General features: G+C 47.4%; 1 protein-coding gene across 4 annotated transcripts; it reads left to right on the top strand.

Annotated features, from left to right (window-relative positions):
- Positions 1 to 562: 562 nt before the first annotated feature.
- Positions 563 to 21,206, top strand: Dusp14 (dual specificity phosphatase 14). Of its 4 annotated transcripts, XM_021213244.2 has the most exons (4): positions 563 to 633; positions 1,108 to 1,209; positions 18,063 to 18,151; positions 19,913 to 21,185. In XM_021213244.2, exon 4 carries the CDS (start codon positions 20,010 to 20,012, stop codon positions 20,604 to 20,606), a length of 597 nt encoding a protein of 198 aa, XP_021068903.1. In that variant the 5' UTR covers positions 563 to 633; positions 1,108 to 1,209; positions 18,063 to 18,151; positions 19,913 to 20,009; the 3' UTR covers positions 20,607 to 21,185. The 4 variants fall into 4 exon arrangements, with proteins under 4 accessions (XP_021068903.1, XP_021068906.1, XP_029401413.1 ...); XM_021213247.2 differs by lacking the exons at positions 563 to 633; positions 1,108 to 1,209 and adding an exon at positions 1,289 to 1,423 and having other exon boundaries at positions 19,913 to 21,206; XM_029545553.1 differs by lacking the exons at positions 563 to 633; positions 1,108 to 1,209 and adding an exon at positions 1,551 to 1,666 and having other exon boundaries at positions 19,913 to 21,206.
- The last annotated feature ends 1,719 nt before the right edge of the window (positions 21,207 to 22,925 follow it).

Below are 22,925 nucleotides of genomic sequence, written 5' to 3'. Positions count from 1 at the left end.
CGGGAATAATATTGTGCCAGGAAGATATCTTCCCAAACAGTGTGAACTCAGTGCTTTAGCCTAACCTTAGTCTTCTTGTGTTCTTACATTAAAAGGTTAATTTTGCCTAATTTTAAAGCTCTCGTGCTTTTTAATGGTATCAAATCTCTTCAGTCTAGGCCATTTTAGCTTTCCCCGGATTATCACTAAAATGCCTCTGCTGTTATATTTTCGTCTGGGAAACAGACAAAAAACTTCTAGATATTCCAGCACCCACAAAAAGACTGAATCCGGTTGGCCAATGGAGATTTAAAAAAGAAAGAACGTAAAACAAAAATCTCCAGGTTTTACTTGAAGATGTTGGAAACTGTTAAGTAAGCCCTAAGTGCGGCGTGCTCCTCCTCTGTCCCCTCCCCCAAATCCAAGAATACTAGTTTGACTTCAGCAGTTCTGATGTCAGCGATTTGCTACAGCGAGGGCATGGCTTGGGTGAGCACAGGACCGACCGAGCCTAGCGCCAAGTCAGGAATCAAGGAGTCTGACTCACTGCAGAGGCTGGAGGAAGTTCCTACCGCCCCTGTGTCGCCCCTCAGTTCTGCAAAGAAAAGAGCAGGGTGGCGCTAAAGAAAGTCAGTTTGCATTCATTCATTTCAGGTGAGAAAACCTAAAGAGAGAAATCTAAAGAGGACAGAAAGAGAGAGAGAGAGAGAGAGAGAGAGAGAGAGAGAGAGACTCCAGAGTTGAGAGCAAATAAATTTCAAGGAATTCACAGGTCAGTCACTTTGTACCTAGGAGTGTGGGTGGGTACTGTCTATGGTTTAGGGGTCTGTCAATTAAAATCCACCTAGCAGTTGGAAGAATTAGTTTAGGGCGTGGTGGTGTGTACCTCTAATCCCAGCACTGGGGAGATACAGGCAGAGGCAGGCGGATCTCTGTGAGTTCCTGGCCAACCTGGTCTACATAGTGAGACCTTGTCTCAACAAACAAGCAAAAAAGAGTGGGTTTGCCTTTCCCCTGGGGTCGGCACCTGGGGCCGTCTCGCCCGGGGGAGGAGGCGGGGGTGGCTGAGAGGCGGTGATTAGTCACTGGCTGCGGCGCTCACACCTTTTATACCGTCTCTTCCCGCAGTTGCCTCTCTGCATTTGGACAGATTCTTCGAACGCCAGCTCAGAAGCTGGGCCGGAGGACAACGGGGCAGCAAGGAGCAGGGGGTCTGCGAGTTAAGTCCAGGTGAGTAGGAACCGGGACCGGGACGACCGGCCCGCGCCGCAGCGCGCACGCGCGGCGCCCGGAACCCACGCGCGTCCCCGCCGCGGGCCCGCGCTCGGAAGAGGGCGGCAGCGCGCAGGGAGCGGGAGGCGCGCGAGGCCGGCGGGCAGAAGCCGCGAGCTTCGCAGCAGCACGGACCCGAGAGTCGCCGCCGCAGCCGCCACCGGCACGCTCGGTACGGGGTGCGGGGGTAGGGGGAAAGCCAGAGGGGCCCGGGCCCATGCGACCCTCGGCTCTGCAAACTTTGTGCGGGTGCCCGGCGCTCTCCGGGCTCGGAGCGGGAGAGGCTGGGATCCCCGAACCCAAGCTGGCAGGCGTCAGCATGCACCCTGCAACCGGCCCCGCCACCCCCTGGAAACACTTGGCTTTTTGCGATGCCAAGAACTCAACTTGAGCGTCTCTCCTCGGTGTTAGATTGGTATGCACCGTGCTCACATCTGACTCTTATTTCTCCCGAGTATCCTTGCTCTGGAGCGAAGTTGAATTGTGCTGGGCTTGGGGTAGGGGAGGGAGCCGAGTGGTGTGGCCGCCTTAGGATTGTATAACCTACCTTGTATTGAAGTGGATGTTGCCAGTGGCATCGGCTAATGTTATGGTATCTGGGCATCTTAGAGGCAAGAGGAGGCGGGGTGCTTTACCAGTAGTCTCCCGGTCTAATAATACTAAAAACAACACATCATACTTTCCACTCAGGAGAGCCCCACGGCATTTGGTTTTCAGTGAAGTTTCTAAGAGGTAGGTGCAGAGCTGTGCTTTTCTGGTTTGTAGATGTAAAAACGGAGGCAAGGATTCGGATTCTTAACTGGCTTTAATGAAATGTGGACCAAGAGTTTCAACGCAGTTTCCTGCAGTTCTTGCTCCAAAAAGTACCAACTTTAAAGTTTAATGGGATGATACCAGAACATCCTCCCTGAGGACAATGAAAGGTCAGAGAGGCCAAGGGTCAGTGGTCTGCAGCTGCAGGCCTCAGCTACAAAGCCGCGTCCCTCTGACAAGATGCAACTCTTTGGGTGTTGTATGTATTCTTTGCAAAGTTGTGTTTAGGGCAGCAGTTTGCCGTTGTCTTTTGTGGACTCATAAAGGGCACTTAGTCTTGGATTCCTTGAGAAACAGGGGAGCGAGGCACCCCACCCCAGAGTGAGGCACCACTTTTTCCTTGCAGGAGACACCTTAAGAATTCACATGAGGTCAGACTAGGGCCCATAGTTCCCGGGAGGAGGGAGGAAGGAGCCCCGCACAGGCGGCTTGACACATGGGCCCCACTCCTGCCTCCAGCTCTGACTCACCTTCTGACGCTTGGGGGAGGAGAATAGCTGCTTGGTATTTTTGGCTTTCCCCCATAAAACGGGAGACAGTTGGCTTCATTCGAGTCTTCTCAGCATCCCTTTCGAGAGAGCGCTGCACCGCTGAGCTCCCCTCCTCTCGGAAACCTTTGATACTGACTGACTGCAGGTATGCCTTCTGTGAGATCCCTTAATAGAGCTCCATACAGATTTACTGCTGGAGGTCCTAAAGCGGGGAAATCCTTCAAGACTTTGGGATTACAATTAGGGTTAAGAGAGAGCTTTGAATTAGGTGAATGCCTTTGCATGAGGAATTTCTTTTTCTTTCTTTCTTTTTTTAAACAAGATGGATTGAAATATTTTCTCAGCATCACAAAAAAAAAAAAAAAGGCTTGGCTCATTCCATCTGAAAAAATTAGGATTTTTACAGATCATGGCATTGTCTTCCTTTAATCTTCAAAAGAATGGCTATGTGTCTTTCTGTTGGCTTGTATCCCGTAGACTCTTACCAGTTGTTTTAATAGATGTGTATTTGCAATAAGTGATTTGCTAACAGAATCATTTTAAAGTCGATCCGGTTTATAGCAATTTGGTTTCTGTCTAGAGCATGTAGCATGCTTTTTAGGTAAAATCATGTTAACTCTGCCAGCCCCTTATTATTTCTCGGAGCCACAGGCAGAAGGATCTCACAAACAACTTGAAAGGAGCTGGGTCTTTGCGATGCTTGGTTTTACTCCCAGGTGCAGAATGGAAACTTCCCTATCAATCCACAAACACGCACGACCATCGGCATCGGATTGTCTTTGCACAGAGAAGACACAAGAGGGAGTGGAAGGCAGGAGAGTTGCTAAAGCAACCGATGGCCTGGGTATAAACTTACAGAGCTGGCATTTAAGGTGGTAGCTTCATTATTTATGATAGCTTCCCTGGGGTGACACGACAGAAAAGAAAGCGTTAATGGAGGAGGCTGTCACCGCTCAAGTCAGCAATGGCAGGAAAAGGGTTCATCTGACAAGTTCATGTCAGCGGTGCGGTGTGTAGCAAACATTTACTAAGGATTTACTAAACATTTGCTGTTCTAAAGGCACTGGGCTGGGTGCTTTGGTAGAAGGCAAATGAGGGTCATGACCTTAGACACCGAGTAATAGTGACATTCGGAGAGGAACCTGGTTTTTTAGTAGTCGATGAAGGAATAAACTGAATAGGTAACTTGATGAGTTACTTTAAGAAAGATGTAAGAGTAACCACAGCCAAGAAGCAGACTCCTACTACGTCCCCTCCCCCGCCCCCACTACTTTTTCAGGACAGCTGATTACCGCACTGACTTTAATGGAAATAATCTCCTTTGCCTACGGTTTTTACCTCCTAAGCACAAACCTAAAAGGCACAGCTGTTTATGCCCCTTTCACCTTTATGCAACATCCTTTTAGGTCTTGTTTGTTTGAGACTGGGTCTCTAGTGTAGCTCTAGCTGTCCTGGAACTTGCTCTGTAGACCAGGCTGGCCTCAAACTCACTGACATCTGCCTGCCTCTGCCTCCCAGCTGCTGGGATTATAGGCATTCACTACAACACCAGGCTTAGGTTTTTCTTTTCACTTGCAATATATATATTAATATATATATATATATATGTATATATATATACATATATATACATATATATATAATGTGAACATATAAATAATTGTGTAAGTTCATGCACTATAGTGTTTGAATTTTTAACTCATATTTTTTTCTGTGTATGGGGTTTTCAGCTGCAGGTTTGTCTGTGTACTATATTTGTGCCTTGTGCCCAGGGGGGTCAGAAGAAGGTGTCAGTCTTCTTAGGGAAGACTAGAGTTAAAGCCAGTTTAAGCTGTGGAGGCTGGGAATTGAACTTAGGTCCTCTGAAACAGCAGCCAGTGTTCTTAACCACTGAGCCATCTCTCCACCCCCTGCACTGTGATTTATTTATTTATTTATTTATTTATTGTTGCTGTTTTTCGAGACAGGGTTTCTCTGTATAGTCCTGGCCGTCCTGGAACTCACTTTGTAGATCAGGCTGGCCTCAAACTCAGAAATCCACCTGCCTCTGCCTCCCAAGTGCTGGGATTAAAGGCATGCGCCACCACCGCCCAGCTTGCACTATGATTTTTAAAGATTCATCTGTATGTTGTCTGAGACTGTACTTGGTTCATTTTGGGGTAAACATCACCCGTGAGTGTCAAATGTTGGTGAACATTCTGAGTTGTTTGTAGCCTTGGGCAATTATGAATAGGAGTGATGCTCTTTTTCAAAAGAGAGTGTCTCAATTTACATTCCTGCAGTGGTGTCCATCTTGAAGTCTTAGATCACTAAGTGTGTTTGCTGTTTAACCACAGCAGGCTTGGATAGTTAAGTGAATACGTGTCATGGGGTTGGGGGTTAGTTTGGTTCCTGTTGTATAATGCACCAGTATGTCTGTGAGTGGTTGTTCTATCTGCATGTATGTTTGTACACCGCATGCCTGCAAAGGGCAGAAGGCATTGGATCCCCTCTGGAACAGAGGCTACAGACAGTTGTGAGCCATCAGGTCGGTGCTGGGAATTGAACCAGGGTCCTCTAATAGACCAGCTACTGACCCATCTCTCCAGCCCCCTCTAATGTGTTTCTGTTTACTCCCGCTAAGTTTTGTGGTTCTCAGGTGGGTCTCATACCTTTAATCCCAACAATTGGGAGGCAGAGGCCAACCTGATCTATAGAGTGAGTTCCAGGACAGCCAGAAATACAAAGTTTCTGTCCCGAAGAAACCAAAACAGGCCAGGCTATGGTGGTTGGTGCTTGCCTTTGATCTCACCCTGGAGTCAGAGACAGGCAGATCTGAGTCTGAGACCAGACTGGGCTACAGAACAAGGTCCAGGACAACCAGAGGGCTGGCTATACAACCTGTCTTGACAGAATCAAAACAAGACAAAAAGTTCTATGGTTTGGGTTGACATACACCAAAAACAGTTTCCCACTGTACTTAGTTGAAAAATCCTCAACAGATTTTTTATTGGTTTTATTTGACAATTTATAGTTACAGAAAATTTACCTATGCAAAATGAGGTTCTAAAAACAGAAGTCCTTAAAGGTCTTGAGTGACTCCTAATCCTGGTGAATGCTCGCTTTGTGTCCAGCCCTGAAGGTGGAACTCAAATATGTGAGGCGGGTGTGAACTCAGACCCAGCTTTGGTAGAGAACTCTAAGGACAAGGACGGACACACTTGTGTGTGCAAGTCCCTATGAGGCACATAACACAGCTGTACACAGTGCCTGTGCTGCAGGAATAGATGACAGAGTTGTCAATGGAAGTTTTCCTCTCACTCTTCATGTAAATAAAAGGGGAGGCAATTTAGAGGATATCCCACACAGAAGTGCCCCTCATTCCCAGCACACTCTTTGTTAGGCTTTTGTATTTGGGTTTGCTGGCTGGGTTTAAAGTTAGGGATGTGTGTGGGGGTGAGGAAGGAGAGAGAAATGAAGTCATCGAGAGACACTAACTAAATTCCACTCCGTGTCGAGTGCCTGTTACATATTCTCTCTGTCCTGAGAGCATAGGTTCTGAGGCCTCCCAGGAGACCCTTCCTCCCAGCCAGAGGGTGATGAAAGAGTGAGTTCAGAACTGTGGAAGCCATGGGTCCTTTCTATTCCCTCTGGAAGGCAGCTTAGAAAATGCTATATAGTACTTCGCTTTCCGTTTTTTCTTACATAGGCCACAAACAACTTTTTTAAAATTTATCTACCTTTATTTTATGTGCATTCGTGTTCTGCCTGCGCACACGTCTGTGTGATCTTGGAGTTACAATCACCTGTGAGCTGCCACGTGGGTGGAAGGATTTGAATCCAGCCCCCCTTGGAAGAGCAGTCGGTGCCCCTAACAGCTGAGCCATCTCTCCAGCCCCCACAAATACTTTTTGGCTTGTAAAAGTTTGTTTGTTTGTTTTTGTTTCAGATCTGGCTTTCAAGAAAAGATAGCCCTGAGAATAGGATTAAAAAGTATTGTCAGAGCCGGGCAGTGGTGGCGCATGCCTTTAATCCCAGCACTTGGGAGGCAGAGGCAGGCGGATTTCTGAGTTCGAGCCCAGCCTGGTCTACAGAGTGAGTTCCAGGAGAGCCAGGGCTACACAGAGAAACCCTGTCTCGAAAAACCAAAAAAAAAAAAAAAAAAAAAAAGTATTGTCAGAAGAGAGAGCCCGTTGGTGTTTTGATAACCTCTTGACTTGGCAGCTGCTGCCTGCCACTTGTCAATGACTTGTCAGTGAGGCTGGCTCAGCTCATCTGGGTGCGGCAGTGGTGACTGACCAGAGAGCACTTCCTGTCCTGTTTAATCAGCTGTTAACTCCTCCTTCCCTCCTGTAGGCTCTGGAGGAGGAGAAGGCCCTTTTGAAATTCATGCCCAGTCAAATCCCAGATGGATGGCCTATGGTAGTATTTTTTTTTTTTTTTAATTGTTTCTTTTATTTATTTTTGAGATTATATCATTGAAGCTTTTTTTTTTTCCATGAAGAATTCAGTCAGCTGTGGAGGCCCACTCCTGTATTTCTGGCACTTAGATGGCGGAGGCTGGAGGATCAAAAGTTCCTCTGATAAACAGCAAATGTAAGGCCAGCCAGGGATTAGGAGACCCTGTCCCAGAAAACAAAAAGCTCTATAAAGTATTTGTCCTTTGCTGAAATAAGTGTCTGCTATGTATTCCATTGTTCCCTTCCAACCTATTTATTTTATTACTGTTTACGATACTGTGTGTGTGTGTGTGTGTGTGTGTGTGTGTGTCTTCCCACAGCAGTCTGTAACCCCAGTTCCAGGGAATATGATGCCCTCTCTGGCCTCCTCACATACCAGGTACACACATACCAGACACACGCACAAAGGCGTAGGCAACCCCCCACACACATAAAACAATTTCTAAAAATTAAGACTTTAGAAAAATGGAAATTATTTTGTCAGCACTCTTTTATTTATTTTATTTACGTGAGTACACTGTAGCTGTCTTCAGACATACCAGAAGAGGGCATCAGATCTTATTACAGATGGTTGTGATCCACCATGGGGTTGCTGGGAATTGAACTCTGGACCTCTGGAAGAGCACTTGGTGCTCTTAACCACTGAGCCATCTCTCTAGCCCTTGTCAGCACTCTTTTTTTTTTTTTTTTTTAAAGATTTATTTATTTATTATATGTACGTACACTGTAGCTGTCTTCAGACACTCCATAAGAGGGCATCAGATCTCACTACGGATGGTTGTGAGCCACCATGTGGTTGCTGGGATTTGAACTCAGGACCTTCAGAAGAGCAGTCGGTGCTCTTACCCACTGAGCCATCTCACCAGCCCCCTTGTCAGCACTCTTAAGTTGGTATATATTCCACACGTACACACCCGTCGGGTATGCGATAAATCGCTTTGGGGGAGAGTCAAGCTTGCTGCTGGAGTTCTTGGGATTCTGATCTGGGCCAATTGCACATCAAAGGGTAAGCTGACCAAGGAGCGATTGCTAATTTTGGAGGGCCTTCCTGTGTACTTAATTCTGATTTAGGAACCCCTTTGTCTTCCCTAAGGTAATACCTTTTGAGGCCTTCTGAGGACTGAGATTTTGGGACCATACCTCCATTTTCCTGGTCCTGCTTCTTAGGGGACAGTCTCTTCAAAATGTCTCAGCTTTCCAGCCTTATGTGCTTTCTCACTGGACCTTTTGGGAGTCTCTAGGGTGACTGGTCGGCTGTGGCTGGGCCAAGTGACAAATCATCAGTGCCCAGCTGGTGGCAGGCGGTCCTGGTCCCAGAGGGGTTACCTACTCATGCTCTCCGTAGAGGCTGGAAAAGCCTGTGCACCTCCACCACCCTCTGGTCTTCATCTGGGAACCCTGGCAGTGACAGTGAGTCCCCTGGCCCTCTGTAGGCTGCAGTGGCATCGGTGGGGGAAGAAATCCGTTCCTGTATATTGGGTGGCATCTTGTGACGTGCAGGATTCGAGCTGTAGTCGTTGGGATAGTGCCTGAAAGTCTGTGTTTCTGTCGAGCTCGTGGAGAGGGGCCGTGCTGTTAGTATTGGGGGGGCACCCGGGGAGTAGGAAGGGGCAGTAACAAAAGGCATGTGTTCTGCATCAGGAATCTGGAAAGGCCATAATGGAGGCTGGCAAGATGGGCCAGCAGATAAAGGTGTGTGCTGCCAAGCTGATGCCATGCGTGTGATCCCAGGGCCCCAAGTGGTGGAAAGAGACACATGCACAACACGCAAATCAAAATGTCATTTTAGAGAGAAGTAAGGCAATAATGATAACATAGCTAAATGGATTAGAGGAAGAAGCAGGCTCTTCCTTAGTCTGGCCAACGCGTCTCCATCTGCCATGATGTGGATGTGCTGCCCCGAGGCTTGGTTTTCAGTGTGGCAGGGTTGGGAGGGTGGGGCCTGCCAGAAGGTAATTGGGTCACTGGGGCATCACACACAGTCAGATTAGGGATTGGTGCTATTTTAGAGTGGGCTCTAAGAGAACGATGGCACAGTCAGCCTGGCCCCTTGCTGGTCTCTGGCTTTGCGTCTTTCTGTGCCTCTCACCATTGCCATCCTCTGTGTTGTGATGCAGCTAAAGGTTATAAAGATGAAGCTGACCGTCCGTGGACCTTCAGCGTCAAAAACATCGAGCTACATAAAACCCGTGCAGGAGGGGAATTATTGAGATAAAACCCGAGGCTTCTTCTTGGGTTCTACCCTGAGATGTATATCCTGCCCTTTTCTGTCCGTAGCACCCAGCCTCCTGTATTTTATTGTAGCAGTAGGAAATGTACTACTATTTCTCCTTAAGGACCAACCGAGTTCTCAGCGTGGCTGGCTGATTTTACTATGCTTTAATCCTGTGCTCCCTCGTTGCACTGCTATAGTCTCTGTTGTTTGCCCTCGCCATTTGACTCTCTCAGTGCTTGTCTCTTTCCATTATTAGGCTGTTTTGAGATGTGTGCCATGCATCATTTCTTCATGATGATCAAATTCTGACAGTCCTTTTTTTTTTTTTTTAATTTTGGAACAAGGTCTAATGTAGCCCAGGCTGTCCTCAAACTCACTGTGTAGTCCAGGCCTTCACCTGCTTCTGCCTCACCTCCCAAGTGCTATCATGATACATATGGCCACTACTCTGCTTCCTAGAGAAAGCATGTACCTTTAAGGATCTGTTCAAAGATTCCTGTAGACTTGGTGTAGTGGGGATAACTTGTGTTTGCTTGATAATGGCTAGGTCCTCAGTGGGCAAGAAAAGTCAGGTGACATGGGGCCTAGGGCTAGGTGCATGCTCACGTGTCTTACATATGTCGTCTTTGATCAGCTGGGATTTCCCCTGGACTGTTGGTTGGACCATCCACATATAGCCTGATACATTTGTGCCGTAGGACTAGTTTAGGCATAGCACTTGACTCGGGCCAATCCCAGAAGAGCTGGTGAGAACCTCACCTTGGAAGCCTCATTTCTGTTAAATTCTTTTTTCTTTCTTTAACGGATTCATAGTCTATGCCCTTTTACATCCTTTGTGACATTTAAATTCTTTTTTCTTTCTTTAACGGATTCATAGTCTATGCCCTTTTACGTCCTTTGTGACACTGACATCTTTTTTTTTTTTTTTTTTTTTTTTTAAGACTTATTTATTTATTTTATGTGAGCACACTGTCCCTCCTTCAGACGCACCAGAAGAGGGCATCAGATCTCATTATGGATGGTTGTGAGCCACCGTGTGGTTGCTGGGATTTGAACTTGGGACCTCTGGAAGAGGTGTCAGTGCTCTTAACTGCTGAGCCATCTCTCCAGCCCTGTTAAATTCCTTTTGTTGTTTATTTGTTCTTTTGGTTTTTTTTTTTGGTTGAGGCCTTCCCAAAACCTGGGTTTCCAGGGATATCAGCCCCACCCTGTAAAATGTGCCAATAGATCTTGTTTCAAAGTAAAAAAGATAAGGATTCTAACTGGGTGTGGTGGTTTAGGTCTGTAATCCTGGCATCTTGGGAAACCGAGGCAGAATTGCAATTTCAAGAATTGTCTTGACTGTAAAATGAGCTCAAGGTCATCTTGAACAACTTAGACCACATCTCAGATAAACAAGGGGGTGAGAAATGAGCTCAGTGGTAGAGTACTTGCATGTGTTCTGTTTGATTCCTGGGACTCCCAAAAGAGAAAAAAGAATTCCAGGTCACCCCATAATTACTTAGTGTGATGGCTATTCACGGTTGTCAACTTGATTACATCTGGAATGAACTACAACTCAGAAACGGAGGGCACGCCTGTGATCCAGACCTTGAGGCTGGAAGATAGGTTTCTGACCTGGATCTTGGCATGGAGATCTTGAGGCATAGTGGTCATGATCATCTTAGGCCCAGGCAAGGTAATAAATGCCTTTAATTCCAGGAGACTGAGGCAAGCAGATCTCTGAGTTCAAGGTCAGCCTTAGACAAAGTAAGTTTTAGATCCAGGTGTGGTGGCACACACTTTTAATCTGGGCCACACCTTCTGCTGGGGGTCTACATAGGAACATTGGAAGAAGGAAGACTTACAACTTCAACAGCTTGCACTTACTTGCCAGCATATCTATCTGTTGGAACTTCTACAGAAGACTAGCCTGGTGGGACTGAGCGACGACTAGATTCTTAGCCTTCCCATTCACAGCTGCCCGTTGTTGGCTTAGTTGGACTACAGCCTGTAAGTCATTACAATAGATCCCCTTAATATACACATTCCATAAGTCCTGTGATTCTAGAGACCCCAGGTTACTCTATGGTGCCTGAATGATTGCACCGTTCAATTTACATAGCTCCTTGCAGTCTTTTCTCCTTGCTCATTGTATCCCAGTGAGGACGTTCAATGGATTGATCACAGAGAACCAGGGCCTCACTCTTTAGCCCATGCTGGCCTGGAACTCACAGCACGTCTTCCTGGCGGTTTCCCGAGTCCTGCGATTACAGAGATGAGATTCTATGCCTGGCCTAGAGCCAAACATCTTCAGATTTATGTATCACTATCAACTTTTTAAATCTTTATTGTTATATTTTTATGTGCACTAGTTTTGCCTGCATATGTCTGTGTAAGGATGTTGGATACCTTGGAACTGGATTCATAGACAGTTGTGAGCTGCCGTGTGGGTGCTAGGGATTGGACCTGGTGCTCTGGGAAAACAGCCAGTGCTCTTAGCCTCTGAGCCATCTCTCTAGCTCCTATTTTGGCCTTTTAGCTCCCCGAGCCCATTAAATGGAGTGGCCACCTCTTCCTGTGAGGAGAAGTGTTCTCCAGTTGCATTTAGCTGGTATCATTCACTGGGCTTAGCAGATGTGTCCATAGGAGGTCAAGAGGGTGATCAGCCGTTAAGCTGGTGGCACTGTACAGAGCAGTTGTGTGGCAGCTGCCGCTGCGCCCCCTCAGGGATTGTGCGGCTGAGCCGGGTGGAGCTGTGTAAAGTGTTCCACTTGTTCTGGGTTTGGTTTTCTGAGACGATATCTCACTGTGTAGTCCAGTCCCTCAGTTCTCACTAGGCTAGGCTGGTCTCAAATCTACTGCAATCCTCCTGCCTCAGCTCCTACCTTCTGGGATTACAGGTATCTTTATTTTCATGTGTACTGTGTGCATTTGTCTCCATCCAAAACCACTGTCGTATCATTTCGTTCATCTGGTGGCAAAAGCAAAACGACCCCGACCTCCTGGTGCAGACTGCTGAGGGTGTGACACCCGATCTGCTCGCTTTTTACAGTTAAGCAACATTTTACTTCAACATGGATAACATGCTATATGTTAGAATTTTATTCTTAATGTTCTATCAAGTGGCTCCATAACAAAAGACTATTAAAAGTGTTACGGTTTTTAGTTTGACTGAATGGTTTATGCTGAGTGTGGTGGCCTACACTTGTAATTTAAGCACTTAGGAGGTGGACATAAGATGATCAGGAGTTCCAGGTCAGCCTCAGCTACAAAGTGAGTTAAGGGCTAACCTGGGCTACTTGAACTTGTTTCAAAAAACAGAGTGACCACCAACTTTTTAGTGGTGCACATTTGTGATTTAATAGTGAAAATAAATGAGAAAAGTAATATTTATCAAGTATAGGCTAAAATGCTTGGGTCTCGTTTCTTAAAGAGCTAGATAGATGCTTGGCAAAGAGATGAATGACGAAATGTAACTGCATAGCTTTTTGAGTATAAAAAAAGTAAGTTTAGGGGCTGGAGAGGTGGCTCAGGGTTAAGTGCCTTTTTGCCTTTGCAGAGGTCATACCTGCAGTTCCCAGCCCCCACATCAAGTGTCTCACAGCCACCTGCATCTCTCTAGGGGGATCTGATGCCCTCTTCTGGCCTCTGTGAGCATTTGCACACAACCGCACAGACAAATCTTCTATATATGATCTCCTATATCCTCGCTCTGGTATGTGCTTTGACCCTAAAGCATGGAACATTTCATTATTTTGTTTATTTACATTTTAAATTAATTAAATTTTAATTAATTTTAATTAATTACATTTCACCTTTCCCTCTCCTCCAGCTCCTCCTATGTTCCATTCCAACTCTCAAATTGATAGCCTCTGTTATCATTGTTATTCATATGGACTGATATACATCTGATGTGCAGAGTCCATTTTTGTTTGGTGCTTATGGCTTCAGGGCTGATCACTTTGTACTGGACTGCCAGTCAAGACTCAGCCCTGGAAGAGATTAATTGCTTCCTGAAGGCTTTTTGTCTAGGGGCGGGGCCCTGTGAAAAACTCCCCGCTTCCTCCTTAGCATGCCTAACGATACAATCATTGTTCAGGTTGTGTTTATGTGGCCATTTCTAAAAGAGATGGTGACACAGCACTCTTCCTGGTCCTCTGGCTCTTGGAATTTTTCTGCCCTGCCTTCTGTGGCATTCCCTGAGTCATAGATGCAGGAGCTGTGATGTAGATGTATCCACTGGGGCTGGCTCCCCACAACCCACTGACCTCTGCATTGTGCTCCATTGTGGTTGTCTGTGTTAGTCTCCATTTGCTGTTGATGGGGGGAGGTAGCCATACTTATCTATGGGTACAAGGGTAGATTTAGAATGTCATGATGCTGGTCTAGCAGAATGGCAGAAGTAGATTCTTCTCTAAGGCCCATGACCTCACTAGCCCCGAGAAGCTGGCTACGTTTCCAGTCCCTCTTGTTGAGTGAGCTTTAAGTCCAATCAGACAGCTGTTGGTTGCTACCAACATGTGAGCGCCACTACTACACCTTTGTCTTACGGTGCTGGTCATTGCTGTGGTTTATTGTCATAGCTGAGCAACAGCACTGTGAGAGCTAGGCTGCAGGAAGGAGGCTCCCAGGTTTGATCCAGCTCAAGATCTGAGTCCTGCATTCTAAATGTGTTGTCTTTAGCAACAGGGGCTTAACTTCAACCTCTGAGAGGCATCACAGGCAGCAGCAAGAGTCTATGTATTTTGTGTCATTTGGACACTGACCAACAGCTTAAAGATTTGTGTTTGCTAGTTTTGTAGTCTGTGGTTCTTGTGGGGAACATTATCAGCTCAAGAGAGACATAGCTTCATCAATACAGCATGTGTGTGTGTGTGTGTATGTGTGTGTGTGTGTATGTGTGTGTGTATGCATGTGTGTGTGTTGTTTATCAAGTATTCCTGTCCCCCCCACTTCCCAGATAGAGCCCCCTCAACATCTTTCCATTCCCCTCTTCGTGAGCACCCATATCCCACAATTCCCCTTCCTTGTCACTTACCCACCCCTTGGTCTCAGCTAGGAATGTTTTCAACCACTCTGCAGTTCTCTCTAGCCCCCTGCACCTCTGTGGTCATTTGGCCACTTTCTGAATTTTCGACATAAGACAAACACGGATAGAACTTGACACCTTTGACTGCTGAGTCTGGTGGCTGCAAGCCAGAGGAGAAGCAGCTTTGGTGACACTCAGGTGAGTGCTCTGAACAGGCCAGGACTTCCAGACATTCTCAGCCACAGTGACATTAATCTGGGTGTGGAGTACCAGTGTGTAACCACAGGACAGATCCTACATGCCCAGAGTTCTGCAAGGGCAGCTGTTACTAGTTGGTACAAGACTCTGACACTAAACTTTGTTGCCAGTGCTTGACACTTATCATTCAGAGGCCAGCGCCTCAGTAAGTCACCCTGTTCCTGAACTTGCTGTGCCATCCTTTCATGGCTGCCTCTGAGTGTTGCATTAGAGGCGAGCACAGTGCCTGGCATCTCTGACATCTTACACCCAAACCTGATTTTTTGCTTTGAGACAGTGTCTTACATAGACCAGGCTGGCCTTGAATTTAACAGACATCTATTTGGTATAAGCCAACATGCCTGGTTTTAGAAAGCGGCACCCCCAGAGCACCCCCCTCCTCCCAACCTTCTGTGTCTGGTCTGCCTTTGTGCCTTTGTTTCTTGTTGTTATTCCCTTTGGTTAGGAACCATGTTTCCCTCCATGTGGACATGATGATGTGCGGTGGATGCTCCCATAGGCCAGTGTGTGCAGCAGTGGAGGGCCTGCTTTGATCCACATGCATACACACAGGCCAGACTCACACACAGGCCAGACTCTTAGCAGACATCTTGTCTCCCAGCACACATCTGCTAAGTTGACCTTATGTACTTGTGATGTAATACCTGCGGGCTTTTATAGTCTTTACAGTCGGGCCCTGCCGTTAGAACTGGGTCAAAGTAGGCTGCTTATGTTCAACCCAGGGACAACTCCTTGATGGTGTCCCTATGCGATGAGGAAGGTTCTGTGCCCTGGAGGGTATGCCGGCTGTGGCAGCCCTCTGTTCTCACTAGGTGACAGGCAGGAGTCCATCTGGGCTCAGGCTTGTCTGTCACTGTTTAAAGGGGTCCTCCTTGGTTGCTGCCTGCAGGACACCGTGACGACAGCTCCCTACGCAGTCCCACAGTGCATGGGGCAGAGCTGACTTTTCCTGGCTTTAGTTCCCTTCTTCATGTTGCAATCACCTCACCCTGCCCAAACTTGTGTTTTCCAGTCTGTAAGGGGGAAGAGGAGCTTGTGAAGTCCCTGTCGTCCCAGTACTCGCTGGCAGAAGGCGTTTCTCTAAACCTTGTAGCCAGCTTTGGCATTTGGAGCAGGTTTGCTGGCACAGGACCAAGCGGTGGCAGCAGGAACAGAGCATCGTGTCTGCCTTGCTTTGATTCTGCCTGGAGGACGCACAATCTGTCCTCTCTGTCCACACTGAGCGCATGAGCAGTAACGGGCAGAGCTGGGCCTCCAGTCTGCCTTTGCACAGCCTGGGTCCCTGGAAGACCACCCTGCTGAAAGGGCCTCCAGCCTGGGCATCCAGGTTTGGACGGCCAGTGGCTTCCTGGGTGGCAGGTTTTTGTTTTTGGAGAGCACAGGCTGAGTCCCTCCTGACTAGGCAATGAGATAGTCACATGGGAATTTGAGTAGCGAGTCCTCGGCTCTTTCAGTTTTGGGTTTATTACTTCTGTGATTTTTGTTCTTTAAAATTAAGAGGATTCTGCCACATTCTGCTGGCCAGCTCACCTTTTTATGTCCAACACACACACACACATCTCCTTACATCTTCTGTCTATTGACTGCTTGCACGTGTAGTCCTCCGTGGACCCATCATGGGCCAGCTCTCCAATTGTGAGGGGAGGAGAGGGGCAGTACTCTGAGCACCACAGGGTGCAGTGTGTGTGTGTGTGTGTGTGTGTGTGTGTGTGTGTGTGTGTGGCTGGGGGTGTTCCTAGGTGGTACCAAACAGCATCTACTGCTTCAGCAGTTCTGTCTGTCCCTGACCAACATCAGTAGAACCTATAAAATCCAAGTTCTCCAATAACATTTCCCAGAGGATTTTAATAGGAAAGTCACTGCATTCATTGTGACAGAACTAAACCTGGATTTGGGTATAGTATAAGGCCTCATGTAACCCGGGCTGGCCCCGGACTTTCTACATAGCTGAGGAGGAGCTTGAACTTCCGCCTCCCAAGTGCTGGGATTACAGGCATGGGTCACTTACGTGTATGACTGCTTGCCTGCCTGGATGAATGTATGTATGCATGCATGCATGCACTGTTTGCATGACTGCCCACAGTGGCCCAGCATCACATCCTTCTAGAACTGGAGTTACAGCGGTTTGGAACTGTCTTATGGGTGCTGGGACTGCACCCCAACCCCCTGCAAGCTCTTAGCTGTTGAACTGTCTGTCCAGTCTCTGGTGTTTTACATTTATTTGCTGGGTGGCGCACACCTCAGTGTCAGAGGTCAGGACAGCTGGGAGGTGTCAGCTCCGCCCTCCCCATGTGGGCTCTGGGGGTGGAGCTGAGGTCCTTGGGCTCAGTGTGGAAAGCACCTTTGCCTGCTAAGCCAGCCCCAGGACTGTGTTTTTACTTTTGCTGGGGAGGAGCAGGGAAGTCACATGCCAGGCAAGCGCTCCAGCATAGAAGTAAACTCTTTGCCCCAATCTATCTTTGAAACCGCTTTATTCTCTTTGGTTTGCTGTGGGGACAGGGACTCACTGTGTAGCTCAGGCTGTCACTGAATTTGTGATCCTTCTTTCTACCTTCCTCTCTCCCAGTGCCTGTATGATAGGTTTGCCTCACCATGCCCAACTTCCTAAGCTGTCTTAAACCTACATGTCATGTAACCATCTTTACTCCTAGGTATTTAACTAAGGGAGGGCTTTTGTTCATTCACACAAAGGTCTGCTCCTGACATCTGTAATGGCTTTACTCACAATAGCCTGAAGCTAGAAATAATTCAGTAGGTGAGCAAATAAATCTCATGTTGTATTTGCACTGTGGAGTACTATTCAGCAATAAAAAGGGAGTTATGCCCGGCACCATTAATCTGTGCTTATGATCAAAGAAACTAAGTGTGGGGGTATATGCATGTAAATCCAGCACTCAGGAGCCTGAGGCAGGAGGATTGAGAGTTTGAGGCCAGTCTAGGCTATGTAGGTGATTCAAGACTAGCTAGTAGTTAGCCAAGGCTGCAGAGTAAGAGCCTGTCTCAAAGATAAACTTCAACAATTGTAAAATGAGGGTAGGGGCAATGAGGAATGTGCTGTGAAGGAACGTGAGGGTGCCGCGTGGGAGACCGGCCTATCTTATTTTGAAGTCCTGTGTCTGGAGTGTTTGTGTCAAAACTATCACACTGGGTGGTTATGTCTGCTTACACATCATTTACATGCAAGCAAAGCTGTAAGCAAACGTGTATGATCATGTGATGCTTATCTAAGTGAGTCGTTGGGGGTGGGGTGGGGAAGGATCTTTGTGGAAGGGAACCCCTTTCAGGATGTGGTCATGGTACCTGTCAGGCCACATGATGGACAAAGGCTAAAACAGTGAAGAGAAGGAAATTTTGGGCTTGCTTTCGTCATTGCCAAAGCTGTACCTAGAGCTTGCAGACTGTGGGCTTATGTCTCTGAGACCCAGTTGGTATTTTTCCACTGGCATATTCTTTAAATCACACCCAAAATGTTCAGCAGACCCGCTTCCAGAATCCACCCCAAATTTGATTTAGCAGCAAGAATCCAGGAGGATGGCCTGGGGCTTCCTGACTGACTACATCCTTGCCTCTTCGTCTTCCCACAGATCTGATTTGTATTCACTGTAACCAGCACCGCTCCCAAGACCTTCTGGATCCAGACCGAGGGCTCCAGCTCGCTGGAAATCCTTAGCACGTGAGTAGCCATTGTATTGCCGCTATGCAAGCCGGGATGAGCACTCTGGATTCCTGTGACACCGGACAGGTGTCACTTAAGTGTCAAGATGCACAAACTAGGGAACGAGTTGGTTTGGCAGTAAGAGATTGGTATGTCTGAAATCTCAGGAAACCAGTAATTAGAATAATTATCTTTTCCTTCCTGAGACATGGTCTCACCCAGTAGACCAGGCTGGCCCGGGACGCGAATCCTCTGCCTCTGACTTGCTACCACCATGCCCGGCTCAATAATTTCCTCTTCTGTGGTTACAAATATACACCAATATTTTATAGTAAACACTTTACTAATAACAGAGATTTCAGGTACTGAACTAAATTAATGTTAATTCTAGCACATCTCTGACCCCAGCAGAATTCACTTGGGAGCTTAGAATTGGCAGAGGACGGTAAGGTTATCACTTAGGGTCAGCTCAGATAAATTCTTAGTTAGCTAAATTGAAGACCATGCATGACCTTCAAAGCCTAGGATTAACTCCTGTGGTACTAACTAGCAAACTAAGGCAGGCCCTGGTTCACTCTCTAGCACTGTAACCAACCCCCCTTCCCCTCCCTCCTACACACACGCGCGCGCACGCGCGCGCGCGCGCACACACACACACACACACACACATATGCACACTGCCTCCAAATTGCCTAGGGTTATTTACATGGAAAGGCCACAGTACTTTACCCAAAATTTTTAAAGATTCACACATCATAAAAATTAAAAGAAGTGGGCTGGAGAGATGGCTCAGCGGTTAAGAGCACTGACTGCTTTTCCGAAGGTCCTGAGTTCAAATCCCAGCAACCACATGGTGGCTCACAGCCATCTGTAATGAAAACTGATGCCCTCTTCTGGGGTGTCTGAAGACAGTTACAGTGTACTTACATATAATTAATAAAGATTTCTTTAAAAAAAAATTAAAAGAAGTTAGTGTCTGGTCAGATGGCTTAGCAGATAAAGGTGCTGCCCAGCCTGATGACCTGAGTTCAGTCCCTGAAGCCCATATGATGGAAGGAGAGAACTCCATGAGATGTCCTCTCACCGTCCCTGCCCCTTCCCATGCCCTCGCATACATACAGACATACACCACACAATAAATACATATAAAGATATACTTTCAAACAGCAAGGAACACACACAATGTGGCTTCCTTTTGCTGGTGGCCAGTTTCGTCATCCCGAAGAGGCAGTTTACTAACTACCTTGCCTGATGTGATATCACTCCATACACGACCTCAATGCCTAGAATCAGGTCTAGGGAAATGCAGGACTGAGAGGCATGCGGTGCCACTGCTCTGTGGAGTACAACACTTTGGATTTCTGGGCAGGGACTGTAACTTAGTGCCAGTAGACTCCTGTAGCCAGTGTGAGCCTGGGTTTGATCCCAACCCTGAAAAATTGAGGAATGCCCCTCCCTCCCTTCAGGAGGACTCTGCCAGATGGCTCTTTAAGAACCAGTCAGGCATGTTTTCTGTCTTTTAACTTTTTCTAAAAATAGGGTGACTATTTTCACTGAAGGGATTAAAAAAAAAAAACTTAGTTTCATATTGATTTTACATTTTGGCATTGCAGGCTACATCTCCTAATGGTCAATAGAAAATGATTTATATGCTTCTTGCAAGCATGCACTCTGCCCTACTTCCTAATTCTCTCCCTTCCCTTCCCCCAAAGCCCTGGAGGTGGTGGCTGCGGTGGCTGAGTAACCTGTAAAGTTCTGACAGTTACCTGTATCTTGCAGGAAGGAGGCTGCAGTCTTGGATTCCCTGGTGGAGGACCGACTCCACTGCTCTCTGGTCTTGCCCCCTGATGATGATAGTGTGACCACTGGCATCTTCATGAGCTCCAGAGGTCACAGCACGCTCCCACGGACTCTCATGGCCCCTCGGATGATTTCCGAGGGAGACATAGGAGGCATTGCTCAGATCACGTCCTCCCTCTTCTTGGGCAGAGCCAGCGTGGCCTCCAACCGGCACCTCCTCCAGGCCCGCGGCATCACCTGCGTCGTCAATGCCACCATCGAGATCCCCAACTTCAACTGGCCCCAGTTTGAATATGTTAAAGTGCCTCTGGCTGACATTCCTCATGCCCCCATTAGACTGTACTTTGACACTGTGGCTGACAAGATCCACAGTGTGAGCAAGAAGCACGGGGCTACCTTGGTGCACTGTGCGGCAGGCGTGAGCCGCTCGGCCACCCTCTGTATCGCGTACCTGATGAAATTCCACAATCTGTGCCTGTTGGAGGCGTACAACTGGGTGAAAGCCCGGAGGCCTGTCATCAGGCCCAACCTGGGCTTCTGGAGGCAGCTGATAGACTATGAGAGCCAGCTCTTTGGGAAGTCTTCAGTTAAGATGGTACAGACACCCTATGGCATCATTCCAGACGTTTATGAGAAGGAGTCCCGACACTTGATGCCTTATTGGGGGATTTAGTGTTGCCACAGCTGGCGTCCACAGCCCCTCAGCAGTACCAGCATCTGCCACACACCATCTGTTCCCCTCTTCCTCTCTCTGGTTCTCCCGAGAGGGTTTCTACGCTGGGTGTTTGGGTTTAAGAGATGGGGAGGGGAAATACATGCGTTGCTAGTGACGTTTTTTAAAACTAGCATTTTGAAATAGTGAACGTGACAATCTTTAACTGGCCTTTAATCATTTGTAACAACTGGACCAGTGTAGAACACTGTTCCTGCTTTCTTTCTGGCTCCTGCCTTTTAAGAGCCTTAGCAGGTGCAGGAGGAGCTCATTGCGAACATCAGTTCTGGCCCAGATTAACCCTCTAGAGACCAGCTTTGCCGAGGGCTGCAGGCCGGACGGTTTCGGGAAGATCAAGGCCAGCTCAGTCCCTGCAGGATTAGCCTGGTCCTTTTCCTCTGTTATTTGATTCTTTAAGTTAAGTTCATTGTTGTTTAGTTGATAAGTGGCTATGATAAAAATCTGTTGCAAAGACCCTCTTGAAATTAGTGTGCCCTGGGATCACATTAGCGTTATTTTTAATAAACTTGCTTAGCATAAGCCCTTTACTAATCATTTTGGGTGTGTGAGTGCGCGTGCGTGTGCTCGTGTGTGTCATTGGAAGAAGGATGTTCTCCAGTCACTGTTCAACTGTGGTTCTTAGGACCATCATGGTCACTTCTTAAAGTAAAAACCCCACCAGAATCAGATCAGCAACATTTCCCATCCTGGCAGATGAGCAGAAATCAGTATCTCCTAATGTGGGAAGTGTGGAGTAGACGGTCCAACCTGCAGCTCCTAAGCAGTAAGATCCCAGGAGAGCTGTGCATGTGGCCCCACATAGAAGCTGACAAAAGTCATGTCACAAGGTCAAAAGGTTGGGCACCCCTGGTGGCACACACACACTGATTAAAGGTGCTGAGTTCCATTTTTGTCTTGGTTAAAGTGTCAGGTACAACCTCAAAGAAATGGAAGACCCGCCTCTGCTCACCTAGTAACACAAAAATCCTCTGTCTACCGCAAACCTCAGCCTAAGCAAAGAGTGACAACGGCTTCCAGTAAAGCTGCCAGTAGCGACTTGTTGGGGAAGCAACACAGGTTTTAACAAGCTCTTCTCTGTTTGCTCCCTGGGTGAGTCCTGGGAGGCCAGGCAACCCCGGGAGGGAGCGCTTTTCCCTTTTATTAGCCAGGTCATGTACTCACAGAACAGTTTTCTGTCTTTTTGATCTGTTTTAAGGAGACACGCCCTCGACATACCTAATTGAACTCTATCTTGATTTTATCTGGTTTATGGCACTGGGATTCCATCAAAAATTTACTTTTTTTTTTTTTTTATACTATATCCACCCTTACATGCACCCATCTTTATCTGAACAGGAGCATTTGAAACAGTGTCTCTGGGAAGTCAGAGCAGCATGCATGCAACATTAGCACACAACCAAGAACGATCCATGGAGTCTGGCTTTTTTAGCATGAAGCAAGCTTTTAAGTCAATTTCTGACTAGGAGCCCCTTAGTAATCACTGTACTGCAGGAAGAAAATACTTGCTGCCATTCCTTGTGATTAAGACAAATCTTGCTGTGAAAATCTAGGGCTGCAGAGAGGTCAGGAAGGTGCTTACTGTGCAAACACAAGGACCTGAGTTTTATTCCCAGAACCCACATTTAAAAAAAAAAAAAAAAAGCTAGGTGTGCACTCCAGCCAGGGATGCAGGTAGGCCAACTCTGCTCCTCCAAACCCAATCCTCCAGTCTCAGCACCAACTCTATAGCAGAACCCTGGCTGCAGGCTCCTTTCCCCAGGGCTCCATCGCCAGTGAATCCCACAGATCTTCCCCTTCTGACCTCCCTCCTCCCAATTCATTGCTTTATCCCAGCTCCTCCCACCCCCTCCTCTGGCAGGCAACCCCTGGGAACCTTCAGGCTACACTGACAGGGGAAGCAAGTAGGCTCAGGGCAGACCTTCACCTTTCCCTCCATTCCTGCAAGTTCAATCCCCAAGTCTCACCCCCAGCTCTGTAGACCCACTGTGGCCTCTCCTCACTCTGTCCCCATTCTCAGGGAATCTAGTTAGTATCTTTGGCATGGGAAGGTACTTAGTAAATTACAGAGAGAAACGCCAAGCCAGCCACAATACCTTTGATCTACTAAAATGGTGCCCTGGGTGCAAAATATGCTAGGGTAACTAATGTGGCACAAAACTTGTGGGAGTAACCGATATCTGATTTATGGCCCACTTCGTAAGACAGAGCCCATACCCAACACTGCTTGAGTGAACAAGAACCAGAAACGAATCCAGAGAC

This window comes from Mus pahari, chromosome 14, assembly GCF_900095145.1.
Source record: "Mus pahari chromosome 14, PAHARI_EIJ_v1.1, whole genome shotgun sequence".
NCBI classification, from domain to species: domain Eukaryota; kingdom Metazoa; phylum Chordata; class Mammalia; order Rodentia; family Muridae; genus Mus; species Mus pahari.
Note: the sequence above shows the minus strand (reverse complement) of the source record. Positions and strands in the feature narration are given on the sequence as shown.